The following is a 14,716-nucleotide window of genomic DNA, read 5'->3' on the forward strand; positions in this document are numbered from 1 at the left end:
GGGAATTTTCCTTGTCTTCACTTGCTCTTAGCCATAATGTCTATATTTGCCCACTGTGATCTTCGTCGTCTTAGCTTTTGAATACTAAATCCTGAAAGGAACTATTATTTTTACTCCCTGCTCTTCAATTCTGCAAAAGCTCACATGCAAAATGCCTCTTTCTCTGGCTACTTACTTGCCCAATAGACTCAACTTCACATCCTGCTTGCTTCTCTACCCTTCACGCCCCCAATGAGCCCTTCACATTCTCTTTGCTCACACTTAAATATGTCAGTATCTGAAACCTCCAGGAGGGGATGAAATGTTATTCTTTTATTGACTGGCATAAAGCATGTCTAATCTCAAGTATTAATCTATCTTAAGTAAACTATCTCTGTAGTATTGTGGTACGTAGCAACGTGACCATGAAGGAGATGTTTGAACAGATAGGAGAGGCCCTGCTATGAAGCATGTAGGTGAGGGGCCTTTCTAAGTGGATTTCATGGTTCAGTTTAAAAAGTACTGTGGTTGGCTGGAGATATATATCAAAGGCTCAAGGATATTGTAGTCAAGGCCCTGGGTTCGATTCTGGACATGTGACTAATAAATAAATAATAAACAAACAATCAAATAAGTAGATGACTGTACTTGGTGATCATCTGATTCACCAGTTAACTTGATGGACTTGCATAAACAAGAGTAAAATCTCAGGTATTATTGACAAAGAAAAAAACATAGCAGGCATCACATCTTTTCCCCATGAAGAAGATGAGATGAAATATTTCTGTAGAAACTTAGGAATCTTGCATTGGGTTTGAAAGTCATGCTTCCAAGTTTCCATCAGAATGGAGTTAACGCCTAACAGTGCACCATGCCTCCAAGTCATTTGTTCCAAGTGTTTCTGAATTGAGAGTCCACACATCTAGAATCCCAAATGCTCCAGGTAACTGGCCATGGATGATGTTAGAATTGTGTCCCAAAATATTTACCATAATTAACCAACCATCTCGAATAACCTCGTGGAGAGTTATACTTCTCCAGTTAACATTTGGAGATGTCTCCAGATTTGTTTGTTTTGGGGCTTCTATAAATTTTCAAAGTTTAGCATACTTCCCATGTCGTGATTATGGTAGGACAGTCATGTACCAAGCAGGAGTTCAGGAGGAAGGTGAACCTGAGATATATTCATCACAGCAAAGTAGGGAAATTAATAATATTTAACTTCCATTACATTATTAGGTATGAAAGCCAGCCTACTATTAAGTGAATCGTCTGCCTGGAAGAACTGGAACTGCTCATTAAAAACGAGCTCCAAGAGGCTTGAGAATACCTCATGCTGGATGGACCATACCAATCTTGAGCTTTACGTCTGGCCGAGTTTGCAGTTCATGGGACTTGCTCAGATATGTTTTCACAAAAAAAAAAAAAAAAAAAAGTGTGTAGAGGCAGGAGATGGAAATCAGAATGGCAGGAAGAATAAGGAAGATGTTCCTTCAGAAGAGAGAATTATAGTGCAGTCCTCCATTGGTCCTCTCTGGAGAGCTGCATGCACCCTACCAAGTCTGTCTTGCAGAAGAAAATCCTGAGTGCGTCTGAAGGCTGTTAGGCTAATGATGATGGTGGTGGTAATGACACTAAGTACCACCATCATCTCTATGGCAGAGGTAGACGAAGACCTTCTGAAGAGCTCAGGCCCTGACCTGCTTTCAGCCCCACAAATATGTTGAATGAATGGGATGTGTGGGTGAGTGGCCTCCCTGAAGGACAGTTAATGAGAGCTGTAGAGAGTTTGCTGTTTACTTCAAAAAACCATGTTAGCTTGATGACTGTAGATGTACAGCAAAGCTGTATTTCTCTGGTGGTTTTACCTGCGCTTGCACATGTCCCTGCTACTATTCCTTTCTTTTAAAAGCTTTCTTTTAATTTTATTTATACTATTACTTTGTGTCTATGAGTGTTTTGCCTGTGTGTATATATGAATATACCATATGCATATCTGGTAGCCATGAAAGTTCAAAGAGAGCCTCAGATTCCCTGGAACTGGAGTTACCGTGTGGATGCAGGGACTCAAAACATGTCCTCTGCAAGAGCAATGAGGACTCTTAATCCCTGTGCCAATTCCCCAACCCCTTGGGCTGCTGTCTCATTGAGAATAGCTTTCTTGACAATGTGACTTTCATTTATTTTTAAATTGTATTAAATTGTATTTTAAAAAGAAATGTATTGTTGTTTTTGTGTCTCTGTCTCTGTCTCTGTCTCTGTCTCTCTCTCTCTCTCTCTCTGTGTGTGTGTGTGTGTGTGCGTGTATGCATGCTCTCATGTTCAAAAGTCAGGTGACACCTTAGCAAATGGAGTTGGTTCTTTCCTTCTACTGTGTAGGAGCTGAGAATTGAACTCGGGTTGTCAGACATAGCGGCAAGTGCCTTACTTTCCTGAGCTGTCTTACCAGCCCAAAGCTTTACACGTTTGTATTTGATGTAGTAGTGTCTTATCATTAAAACACCAAATAATAGAAATCTGGAACAGGTCTAGGAGTTACACATTGAAAATTCTTGCTTCTTATACACATCACGAGAGTCCCTGGAACCCTAAATCTGTTTTCTGAACTCTTTACCTCAAACTTCAGGAAATGTATGCTGATCACAACGACTTACACCTGGAGCTTCAGCATTTAGGAGACTAAGGTGGGAAGATCCTGAGTTCAAGGACAACACGGACCAGAAAGCTAGACCCTGGAAATCTGGGCTACCTAGCGAGTCTGAGAGAGATGGGGAAAGAGTAGGGAAGAAAGGCAGGGAAGAAAAACAAGAACACAAGAGAGAAGAAAAAAGAAACCCTGGCCATTCCCAGCAGCTATTTTAGTGACACTCTGTCATACTTGTCCAGTGATGTGCTCTATGACAGCAGGAAACAAAGCAGCGCAGAGGTATCAAGTATATGGTGACATGGCTTGTAAGAGGAAAAGGGAACATTTTATAGAAATAACCGAATTTTGCTTCAAAGATGCTTAATTTCTAAGAGGATACTACTCAGTTTGTATTTTTAGTGAATGGGATGCAGGGTACAAGTGTGTTCTCCAGAGGCCCGTGACACACACCTCCCCCACTGCTGTGCTTTGGAGAGACTCACCTCAGAGACACTTATCACCCAGCAGCTCAGGGATGAGCTGTGAGGTGACGGTTCTGAGTCAGCTTTTCACATCCCTGATGGTGTCTGCCTTTGTGCTGTCTTTCCTAGGTTTGCTGGCATGGGAAACTTGCTCAAAGTCCTGACCCGGGAAATTGAGAATTATCCACACTTCTTCCTGGATTTTGAAAGTAAGTTCCAAGCACTACAGCACAATAATGGAAACTTTGCAGCTTGTTCATAGGGAAATTATAGAGATTCTGTATGAGACTCAAACCAAATCCAAATGGTACTATGCATTTCGTCCTGACATTGTTTCTAAACAATTTCCCCCACCATTTCTTTATGATATTTAGAAACCCAAAGGAAGGTTATTTTAATTGACCCATAATTTTCTTTGATTTCAAAAGGATTAGCTTTGGTAGAATATGCATAAATCTCATCAAAATTTTCCCTATGATTTGGTATATAACACTATTCCACATTACAAAGAAAAACAGCAAGCACATTAGCTGACATGACTTAGCATTAAATATCACTATACATGTAAGAAAGAGGTGACCACCACCAGAAACCAGACTTATTATTTCTCATCAGTGCAGTCTATTTTATGTATTATTTAATTGTGTAAAATTATTTCAGGATTTTTTTATATGTACATATGCATTTTTTTTCAAAAGGTTATTACCTGAGTTTTTATCATCAACTTGCCACAGCCTAGAATTTCCCTATTTTTTCTTTTAATGTAGACTCCAGGTCATAAGGCAGTCTTTGTGTTTTAAACTGCAACCCACAATATCAACAGCCAGATATCTCTTTTGTACTCACATCTGCTGCCGGCTTTAACTTGTTTGAAACTTCAATTTGTCAAGTATTTATCTCTGTTAAAGAAAATGGTCAGAACATCTTCACATATAGGTTAGCCTTTCTAGTGATTTTGTTAATTAAATCTTACAAGACCTTTCCAAGTTGCACAGTGAAATCTCTCTACAGGTGTTGTGTGCTGTCCTTGAAAATGTCTCCAGAACTCATGAATTCTGAAAACTATCTTAGTCGTGTTTCCCGAAATACAGTTCGCTTCTGATCTAATTCAATTCACCCTGATTGTTGTCTTTTGACTTGGTTAGGTTTAACATGTTTTCATTTCCACTTGGTTTGATAAGGATTTGAGCTCAAGAGGTGAATTTACCTGTGATCCTCCTGAAATCTTTGCCTGTCTGTATGTATGCGTGCACACATATGTGCATATATCATTGTTAAAGTGAGATTCATCAGTATTAGCCTTTATCAAGCTGTCTATAATCTTAACCACCTTACTTTGCTACTTTAACCATTCTTTTCCATTTTTATAACATGCATTTTGAATTATCGAATTCAATACATACAGTAGTTAAAGACGTTAAAGACTCCATTCATTCACAGTTTTAGAGCATCTAAAGCCCAGAGTAATTCCATGTCCTTTCTTGCTGGGAAGTCCTAAGTGCCACATGCATCTGCCCTGACTCCCACCTACCTGCTAGAATTCAGTGGCCACCACTGATTGTCTAATTGTCTTGAATTTTTGGCTTTCTACCCTGTCATGAATATTGAGTTACTTGTGAGGGTTAATCTTCAGAACCTTGAAAGAGTACAAATAACACTTGCAAGGATCTAAAACAGTTGTTTCCAACTGCTCCTCCCTTGGGCTCAAAGGTTTGTCTTGGAAAGCTCCTCTCCCCTGCCTAGCAGGAAAGGTCGCCTGGAGAGGGCTCAGTTCCTTTTCCCTATGGTCACTACACTCAGACACATGCTTTGGACACTGTTGTACTATTTCAGGAAAGATCCTGGGAGTTAAATCATACATTTGGAGAGATTAAAATTTGATGTCCATGATACAAACACTCTCTTTACAGATATTATAATTTTTTTATCAAGACAAGGAAAGAAGCACTGGATCTCTGTGCCTGGTGGCTTTCTTTGAGGACTATAAATATAATCTAGAAATAACTTATAAATTTAACAAAATGTACAAATTTCTGCTTCCTTTTCCACGGAGAAAACAAATCCCTTTTGTATTCTCTGCAAGGTTAGTTTTATTTCCCTAAACTCTAGGAAGAGAGTTAACTGAGCTAAAGCCACATAGGGAATGACTAGGAAGGTGATATGGGAACTTGGGTTCCTCTAGCCGCTGCCCCACCCCACCCCACCCCACCCCCAGGTTTGTTGTTCCGAAATGCTCATCATTGCAGCTTCTTTGGAGTACCCTACCATCATTCTGTTCCTCACTAGGAAAAACGTGTCTTATTCCTCGACAAACTAAACACATCTCATGAAAATTCAAAACAAAGAAACAAGCAAATACATTCACTTTGTCCTAAATATCCCCAGCCTCACATTCACCACCTAAGACAGGGTTTTACTGTGTAGTCTTGACGGTCCTGGAACTGGCTCTACAAACCAGGTTGGCCTGGAACTCAGAGATCAACCTGCCTCTGCCTCCTGAGTATTGGTTTTAAAGGACTGCAACACTATCACCCTTGGCTTAGATACACTATTTCTTAAAGAGGTTTCCAAGAAAGAACAATGATTGGTTAGAAAGGTAGAAAATGACTTGAGGAAGAATTTTCCCTTGAGTCTGTAGGTTGCAGCCCCATCAAGAAAGGGTATGTTGAGTATAATATGACATCCATGTCAGCCACACACCAGCAGAGGATGGAGCTAAATGAGAATTGATGTGGAAAACTAGATTGGCATTTAGTTGAGGACAAACTAGGAGACTTTAGAAAGGCATAGCATGCCACCAGAGGACAGAAGGGAATGGAACTTGCATCTTGTTCTAGAATTGGAGGACCACAGAAGGAATAGAATGCATGTTGCAACAGGTGGCATTTTAGTGGGCTTTAAAGAATGACAAGTTTTTCTGCAGGCACAGATGGGGTGAGGAGTTTTCCAACAGATGGAAACATTATGATGAAAGGCACAGAGATTAGAATAGAAAGGCTGTGTTCGAAGAACAGCAAGAAACCCAGTTTAGACAGAGTACCAAAAACCTGTTGGTAAAAGGGGGAGGGCGGAAGACTTGAATGGAAGTCTGGTTGGGTTAGATGTTGATAAGTACAGTTGTTAACCCAAGGCAGGAGGCCCATAATTAGAGCTCGCATCCATACAGAAGAGCTAAAATCCCTTCCGGAGATGGGAAAACAGATGAGAGCTGAATAGATGAGAACTTCAGGCCCTACACTGAAAGGGACTTCAGTAACTACAGAGTCCTGGAAAGATGCCACAGTATAAAGATAAAAGAATATTCTATGTTCAGATTTCTGGGGTCAAAGCCTGAGCCCTACTGTTTTGTGACCCAGAAACTGGCCTTATGTTGGGGGGTGGGGTTTGAGTACTACAGGAGCATCAGGCATGGATGATGGTCTTGTAAAAGGAGAACACAGTAGGCCAAATTTAGGCAGTGGGGAGAACATTGGGAGTGCAAATGGATCCAAATGCAGACACACAGAGAACAATTTAGGAAGAGAACAGTTTAAATGGGAGATGATGGTTGAGTAAGTCAGGTGTCACCAGTCACCTTGGGAAAAGACATTTGAGACTTGTTGCTTTCTATCTAAAGGCTGGGTGGTAAAGAGTAAAGGAGTGAGGGGTGGAGAGAGGAAGGCCGGCTGGAGTGGCATGTAGTAACAGCTTAAATGAATTTAGCACATCTACTCTCACTGTTGAATATTCTTTTTGAAGTCAGTGATAAGATATAATTGAACTGGGTCAAAGAGACATAATTAAGCTGGGTCAAAACATAATACAAAATTAGATACATCTGTCCTTGAGCTCCTCGGTGGCAAAGATCTGATTTAAATTCCTGTTGACCTTAGCAGTTAGTTCTATGCTTTATGCTTATATTTTCCCACAATATATTTTCCTCCATATCTTTTTTCATTGTTTCTTTCATCCTTTTGTGTTTTCTCTCTCTCTCTCTCTCTCTCTCTCTCTCTCTCTCTCTCTCTCTCTCTCTTTCTCTCTCTGCCTCCTCACTGTGTCTCCATTTCTTCTTTGAAAGCCAGGAGGCTGGGTTGTGGTGAGGGAGATGAACGAATGTTCTCTCATGAGTGATGGTTTGAAGGACATTACACAAGAAGTATGCCTGAAACCCTATGGAGTTGCTCAGTCAGAGCCTCCACAATGACCTCCAAGGTTGACAACAGGCATCAACCTTCCGCATAAGTGGTTACAGTAATTCTCAGACTGCAGTGATTAGATATGATGAGCTCTTTTTTTTATAAAAGCTTCACCCCAAAATTCTGACTCAGTGGTCTAGTCTGTAAGGGTGTGTTCTAGATGCTTCTTATACTCAGCCAGTTTGGTCACCCTCTTTAACTAATGGATCCAGGTAGCCATCATTATGTTTGATACCAGGTGAGCTACAGCAAGCAAGCTTTTAAAAGTTTTGAGTGATATTCTCCAAGACAGTAGACGTTCAAATAGCTTAGCAAGGCATAGTAGTTACGTAACTGTGACCTTAGAACTGAGGAACTAGAAGAAGGAGTATTGTGAGTTTGAGGCAAGTTGAGACTTTATATAGTAAGTTTAAGGACAGCCTAAGTTACAAAGTAACACTCTGTCTCAAACACACAAATACACACACATATATGTGCGTGCGCACACACACACACACACACACACACACACACACACACACACACACACCCCAAAACCACCACCCTAACCACCACCAACAACAACAACACATAACAACAACAACAACAAGAATAACTATCTTAAACTATTCAAAAGATTGTTCTGATATCTGAGCAGACATCTCGTCAAGGAAGATAAGTATCCATGGAAATAATATTCAGTATCATTAACTAGGAGAGAAAGCCAACGCAGAACTACCATGAGAGAATACCCACCAGGGTGGGTATCATCAAAGTGGAGATGATAAAAGTCTGGGAGAGATTATGAAGAAATTGGAATCCTCAGGCAAGTAAGGAAGTAAAATGGCAGTTCCGCTTTAAAAGAGATTTTGAAGTGACTCAGGGTTAAGGTTCAAGTTATTGTATGGTCAGACTGTTGCTGTATATGCCCGACAAAATGAAAACATATACACCAGGTTGTATTTGAGTACTACAGGTGGCATTATTCATAATAGCTCAAAAATAAAACCCAAATGCTCATGAGCCAATGAATAGGCAAATAAAATATGTTATCTCTTCAGTGAAATATTAGTAATCACTAAGAGATGCCAGTTAGTGGAATATGCTATAATGTAGACAGACCACCTAATCTGATGGTGTCTTGTAGATGGGTGTTACCTGCCTCGCTGAGTCAGCTCTGTATCTCCCACATTGACTCCAATAGAAGCTGTGCCTTGGCTGTGCTTCAGAGTCATGCCTTGGCTCCCATGATTCCACAGAATGCTCCCACGGATGGTCACTGCTTTGGACTCTCATAGGACGCAGAGCGTGGGGTTATTTAAAACCTGAGCTTTCTCCTATGCCTCTGGGTAGACCCCAGAGCTCCACAGCCAGGGTTATCTTCTTACATTCTACATCCTGCGCTCACTCTTTCTTGTCAGCATTGGCTTCATGGCACCACGCTGGCAAGATGACACCAATTTTCATTCTGACATGAACTCCTAGGATTTCTTGGCTTCCAGGCCAATATCTGTGCATGGTTTAAACATGTGAATATTTCCATTATTTGCTTGTTACCTGTGTTTGTGGAACCTACCTTTTCTTGCCTACCCTCTGCTAAGCCTGAAATCACCTGTCCCCATTGTCCTACCTTTATGATTATATTTCAGTCCACACATAGCCTCAGCTCTTACAATAAAAATCACAAAGGCTTTGCTTGTATACTATGTGACTTGTTCTCTTCATTAGAAAGAAAGCAATATTCTTCGTGACTTTTATTTGTTTCCATATCAGTATGAAAATTTGTCACAGCACTGTGAGTTTCCACACAACAAAATTAACATTAATTTTTGTGTCCTTGAATATATAGTCAGCACAGTGAGGTTTCCTTGATTTCCTCAAATTGAAAATTTAACAGGCTTTTGACTAATCAAGGCTGAAACTGATTCACACATAGATTTAATTACTTTCCTTTTTTTAAAATATTTTCTGTTCCACCATGAGTTCTATCATCTCACCAGATTTTTAATTGTATAATATGCTGTTTTTAACTAGCCCAGTCCTTGCAGCCTACAACTAGAACAGACTTATTTTGCATAACAAGAGCTACTTTTCTGCTAATTAGCAGCTATGTTGCCCACCCCCTCCAGTGCCCCTGATGCTACTCTATACTCTGCATCTATCAGTTGACAGTTTTATGTACTTCTCCTAAGTGAGATCACAGAGTGTACATCTTTCTGTTACTAGCTTACTTCAACGAATATAACACCTTCAAGATTCATCCGTATTTTTATGTATTACAGGATATCGTTATTAAAGCTGAACACCATTGTACTTACATTTATACAACCTTTTCATTCTCTGTTCATGTTAAATGGAAGCAGAATGACTGTCTTATGGTTATTACAATCAAGTTTTTCAGTCGATCTTGAAAGGTACTCTGGGTACCAGCCGCTCTTAGTCATGGTGTAACTGACTGAAGATCTTGCATTGCAGTCTGGTTGGGAGGCAGACACAGAAGCTGCCATCTGTGATGTAGTGTCGGTTCAGGCATTGTGTGACACACTGTCAACAACTGAACAACGTAGGTTTCTGCTGCTGCTGTATATTAACCCCATCACTAGTGTTCACTTCCTTGAGATGAAGATTTATAGAAAATCAAGTCTTAAGACTATTGTCTCATCCCGTGTCTGCCATCTTGTGAGCATGAAGTATATTCTCAGTAGTTTTGGCGGACAGTACTTGAGTGGCCATATGCAAAGAATCCTCCCATTTTTAAGGAGGCTGCAGTTATGGTGGTAAATTCTTGATGGGGACAAAGAAACCTGGAAAGGTGGGGTATGCCACATTATTATGAGGGCATTAGAAGGCCTTATCCCTTCTGGATGGCACTTTTTATTTCACTGGGAAAATCAGATGCAAGTAGAACAGAGACAGTAGTACAGGAATTAGTCACATCTCAACGGAGATCAAATTCTGTGCTAGCCAGAAGAACATATCCTAAATTAGGCTAAAGAAATACTCTTTAGTAGAGAGCAGCAAAACACAATGGAGGAGCTGGAGAAGAGGTTCTGCAGTAAAGAGCACACATGGTTCTCACAGAGGACCCACGTTCAAGTGCCTGCACCAGCACCAGGGGGCTCATAACCACATGTAACTCACCTCTAGAAGAAACCAGTGCCTCTGGCCTCCAAGGACCACCTGCACGCAAGTGCACATGTCCCCCTCCCCCATACACATACCTACATAATTAAAAATTAAAGATAAATCTCTAAAAATGATGTTCTTATGAGGCAAATTCATGTCTCATAAATTAATCCAGGGATAAAAGTGGTGTGTAGGGAGTGATTAATAAGGAAATTATAAAAATCACCCCATCGTCCTACTTACAAAAGGCTTCAGTCTCCTCTTCATGAGAACAATGGTTGGTATCAGCTTAGTCTGTCATCTGGGATCCCTTTGAGGACTTGGGTTCACTTCCTGCCACAACTGATCTCTTCTTTCACCTGCCATCTGCCAATTTTGCATCTGCTAAAGTGGCTTAGAGGAGGCTGGAGAATCCGAAAGAGGGAAAAAAAATTTTTTTATTAGATGACCAAATGTCTTTTTCTAGCCCAAATGCCTTTTACTTGACAAAAGATAAAATAAAATAAAATAAAATAAAATAAAAAACAGAATAAACCCACAAAGCAGATTCTGGATAGGACACAAGTCCGCAAGGACAATGATGCTCTAATAGGGCCTGGAGAAGTGGTTTTCTGGGTAAAGAATTTGTCATGTAAGTGTGAGGACCTGAATTTGAATTCTACAAACTCAAGTAAAGCTGGATGTGGTAATGCATGTCTGCAACCCCAGGGTCCTTCACCTGGAGGTGGGAGGACACAGGTAACCCTGGAAGCTCACAGGCTGGCCAGCCTGTGTTCACAGTGGAAACAAGAGACCCTCTCTCAAACAAGGTGCAAATAAGGACTGTCACTGTTTCTGGCCTCTGGCCTCTGTGCCTATGTGCCTACACACACACACACACACACACACACACACACACACACACACACACACACATGCATTCTTATGTATAAACCAACACAGAGAAAAAAATTTTTAAATTCCATAGTATTCTAGCATTCCAACTTTCTAAGACCTTTAACCTTGTCTAAATTTCCCCTACATCACTTCAGGTAGGAAACAAACGGGGCTATTATTAACTTCCCCTTCTAGGCCCAAGATCTAATCTGGAGCTTAGAGAGGTTAGCTGGCTTGCCTTGAGGGCGGTATTCAATAAGTGTTAAATTTAATCTCAAAACAGCCTTAGAGTCCCACCTCCTCCTAGGAATCCTGTGGCAAAATAGACAACCCTTCACCATCCTTCACCCACCTAGCCCTGTTCAGTCCCTGGGGTGATTGTTCCAAGGAAAGATCTTTGGGCTCTGGTGTGTAATGACTAATGCCCTGTCCAAACAAATGTGTCAGCCTGGTCCCACTTACATTTTCCAATGGACTTTTGCAATTTCATGCTGCTTCCATAAACAGTAACCTGCTATAGGTTATTACCATTAGACGTCCCCAAAGTTAACACCAGGTAATTATTTATGTCTCTTAGTTTATTCAAAAGGCGGGAGGAGTTACGAGAGTAAGGAAGTGGGTGGGAAGAGGGGCTGCAGATTTAATTTATGGTTTGGGCAAATCCTTTCTGCTGTTCCTCCCTCCAGTGTTTACCCAGCAGTCATCGGGGCACAGAGATAGTCATACATCCTCATGATGAAATGCCAGGGCTGCCTTCAAGACCAAAGACATCTCGTAAATTGTGTCTTCTCCTCAGATTATTTTAGGTTAATTTGCTTCTCTGTCAGATTGTCCTTACAGGCCTAAGTAGGCTGTGGGGAAAAGGGGTGCTCATCCCTGCTGCCTTTGAAGAAAGGATGAGGCCTTGGCTGATTTATAGAGATAACGTCTTTCCCTTTGACAGCCTCTCTCTAGTTTGAGGCCTGCTGTTGTTCCCCATGGTAGCTTTACTGAAAATCTCTCTGACAAACAAAGGTAACTATTTCCTCCCCCATTAGCGCCGAGGAATGCCAAGCATTCTGCTTTGAGCAAAGCATCAGCATCCTCCACAGGGATGCCTTCTACCTAGCCTCTAGTGACACGCAAAACATTGGCAGTTAACATGCATCAGGACTAGCAATTACAGCCCAAGGAGGCGAGGTCAGTATAGTCCCTTCCCATGAACAAAAGTACCTTCATCTTGACTGATAAAAGGGTGGTTTTATCTATTAAAAATTGTAGACACATGGAATTCAGTAAGTTCTTGACAACAAACGTGGGTGCGTAAGGTCACGATGCTTATGATGTGTTTCCACACTTTCCACAGCAGTGAGTCCGAAATGAGCCTTAAATCATCGCCTCAATAATGGCTTGGATACAGGTGTTCCGGGCCTCCTAGGAGTATTGGTTTCTGAAATTGCCTGTGTAAATCACAAGGACTTTTACAGCTGCATTGTCAGACAGGATGAGCATTCTCTTCATGTGGCTATTCTTCTCAGTTCACTAAAATAACTGAAGGTGATTAGACATTTAGGGTGTGAGTCCAAGAAGAAGCATCACCCAAAACTTCATTGGCTACAATTGGAAATAAGAGCCCAATGGTGTGAATCTGGATGTGTGCGTGTGAATGTGGACATGCATGTGTGTTTGCGCATAAGTGGATATGTGTGTGTATGTGTATGTGAATATGTGTGTGTATCTCTGTTATGTACATGAATGTGATAAATGTGTGTGTGTTTGTGTGTGTACATTTTCATAAAAAGTCAAGCTTCCTGTTAAAAATAGAAAAGCAAAGAACATAGTTCAGAGTCGCTATTCACTTAGCAAATGCTCTTGAGGTTGCCGGAGGATTAAACACAGTAACCTTTCCCGCCACTAATTCTTCAGGGTCCTTTTCAAGATGTCATTTCTCGACATCTAAACATTCAATAAACTTTTAAAATCTGGTCAATGGTTGAGTCTGAATATGGAGAGTGCCGGAAGAGTACCCAAAGCCTTCCCCAAAGTTGTCGGAGAAAGCAAGGTGGGGTTAGTTACAGGACTGTAAGAGTGGACCTTTGACAGCTTTTTATTCTCCTAGACAGAGCAGAGGTCCCAGTAGCCAGCCACACTGGGGCACTGAGCAGTGGGAAATTTAAGCACAAGTGTTGAAGGACAGAGTCAGTTTGGGCCTAGGTGAATATGGACGTCGTAGTGGCAGACACGGAACAGGGTGAGCTGTTCGGCAGAATCAGGTGTGGGGATGGAACCTTTACGTCATTGCTTCCTAGCTCCCACATTCCACCACCTGGCGCATTTCCCCACCGAGTCACTGTTGTTCCACACGTTTCTTGAATATCTCCATGAGATATGCTATCGTAAGAGTACTGAAGATAAGTGTGTAAACCCTGTATCCAGAGCTCAAAACTCAAAGACAGCAGCCAACCATCTCCAAACTGGCCTGGGGGTGTAACAAGTTGGTAGAGTGCTTACCTAACATTCCTGAAGCCCTGGGATCCATTCCCAGAATTACCAGGTATGTGGCACTGTGTAATCCTAGCACTTGGGAGGCAGAAGTAGGGTGATCAGAAATTCAAAGCAAATCGTTAGAAAGAAAGAAAGAAAGAAAGAAAGAAAGAAAGAAAGAAAGAAAGAAAGAAAGAAAGAAAGGAAGGGAGGAAGGAAGGAAGAAAGGTAGATATAATAGATAGATAGATAGATAGATAGATAGATAGATAGATAGATAGATAGATAGATAGATAGCAATATATATACATACATATACATGTATAGTGAGTTCAAGACTAGCCAGAAACATGTGGGCCGTCTCAAATAAAGTCATCTCAAAACTTGTGAAAAGTATACACAAATCATTCTTTTAGCTATCAATCAGCACATGTTCATGAGCACATATTATACACTAACCAGGCATGGAAACATGCAATCAAGTGAAAGAAATATGATCAGAGTTCTCTTTATAATGGATAAAGTTCTCACTAATTTGGTTTTGTTTTTTGTTTACTGTAGGATAAAAGTGGGATGAAGCATGGGATTCCACAGGGATTTGGGACGATGCTAAATGTCCCTTGGCTTTACACAGCTCCTTCCCCACTTTCATAATGAGATAGACTCTAAGAAAGACACATGCAGCACACAGCCACAGTCCGTACACTCTTTTAGGTGACAACATTGCCACAATATCAGATGTTTGGACGAACCTGAGGTTAGAGTTCTCTCAGCTGTCATTCTGCACTGGAGAACATAGCCCCACTGGTGATTTGAATCCCTTGAAAATATTTCTCATTCCAGCCCAGAAGGCATAGTGGCCTGAGGGGCTTAACTCTTGGCTCGGGAGGAGATGACTTCAATTCCATAACAGTGGAAGAAATCAGGTATCCTGTGAGACTAACAAATTATGGCAGAGAATGGGCCAACACACCTCTAAACCCTGGGGAAAGAGGGAGTGAGGGGCTGAG

General features: G+C 41.1%; 1 protein-coding gene across 4 annotated transcripts in view; it reads left to right on the plus strand.

Annotated features, from left to right (window-relative positions):
• Cyria (CYFIP related Rac1 interactor A) overlaps positions 1-14,716 on the plus strand; it is a 108,841-nt gene that overhangs the window by 72,586 nt on the left and 21,539 nt on the right. For all 4 annotated transcript variants that reach the window (XM_008764585.4, XM_063261651.1, NM_001106718.2 and 1 more), the window contains one exon: positions 3,217-3,296. In XM_008764585.4, the coding sequence (XP_008762807.1) occupies positions 3,227-3,296 (70 nt within the window). In that variant the 5' untranslated portion in view covers positions 3,217-3,226. The remainder of the gene's footprint in view (positions 1-3,216; positions 3,297-14,716) is intronic.

The sequence above is a fragment of the Rattus norvegicus genome, chromosome 6 (assembly GCF_036323735.1).
Source record: "Rattus norvegicus strain BN/NHsdMcwi chromosome 6, GRCr8, whole genome shotgun sequence".
Taxonomy (NCBI): Eukaryota; Metazoa; Chordata; class Mammalia; order Rodentia; family Muridae; genus Rattus; species Rattus norvegicus.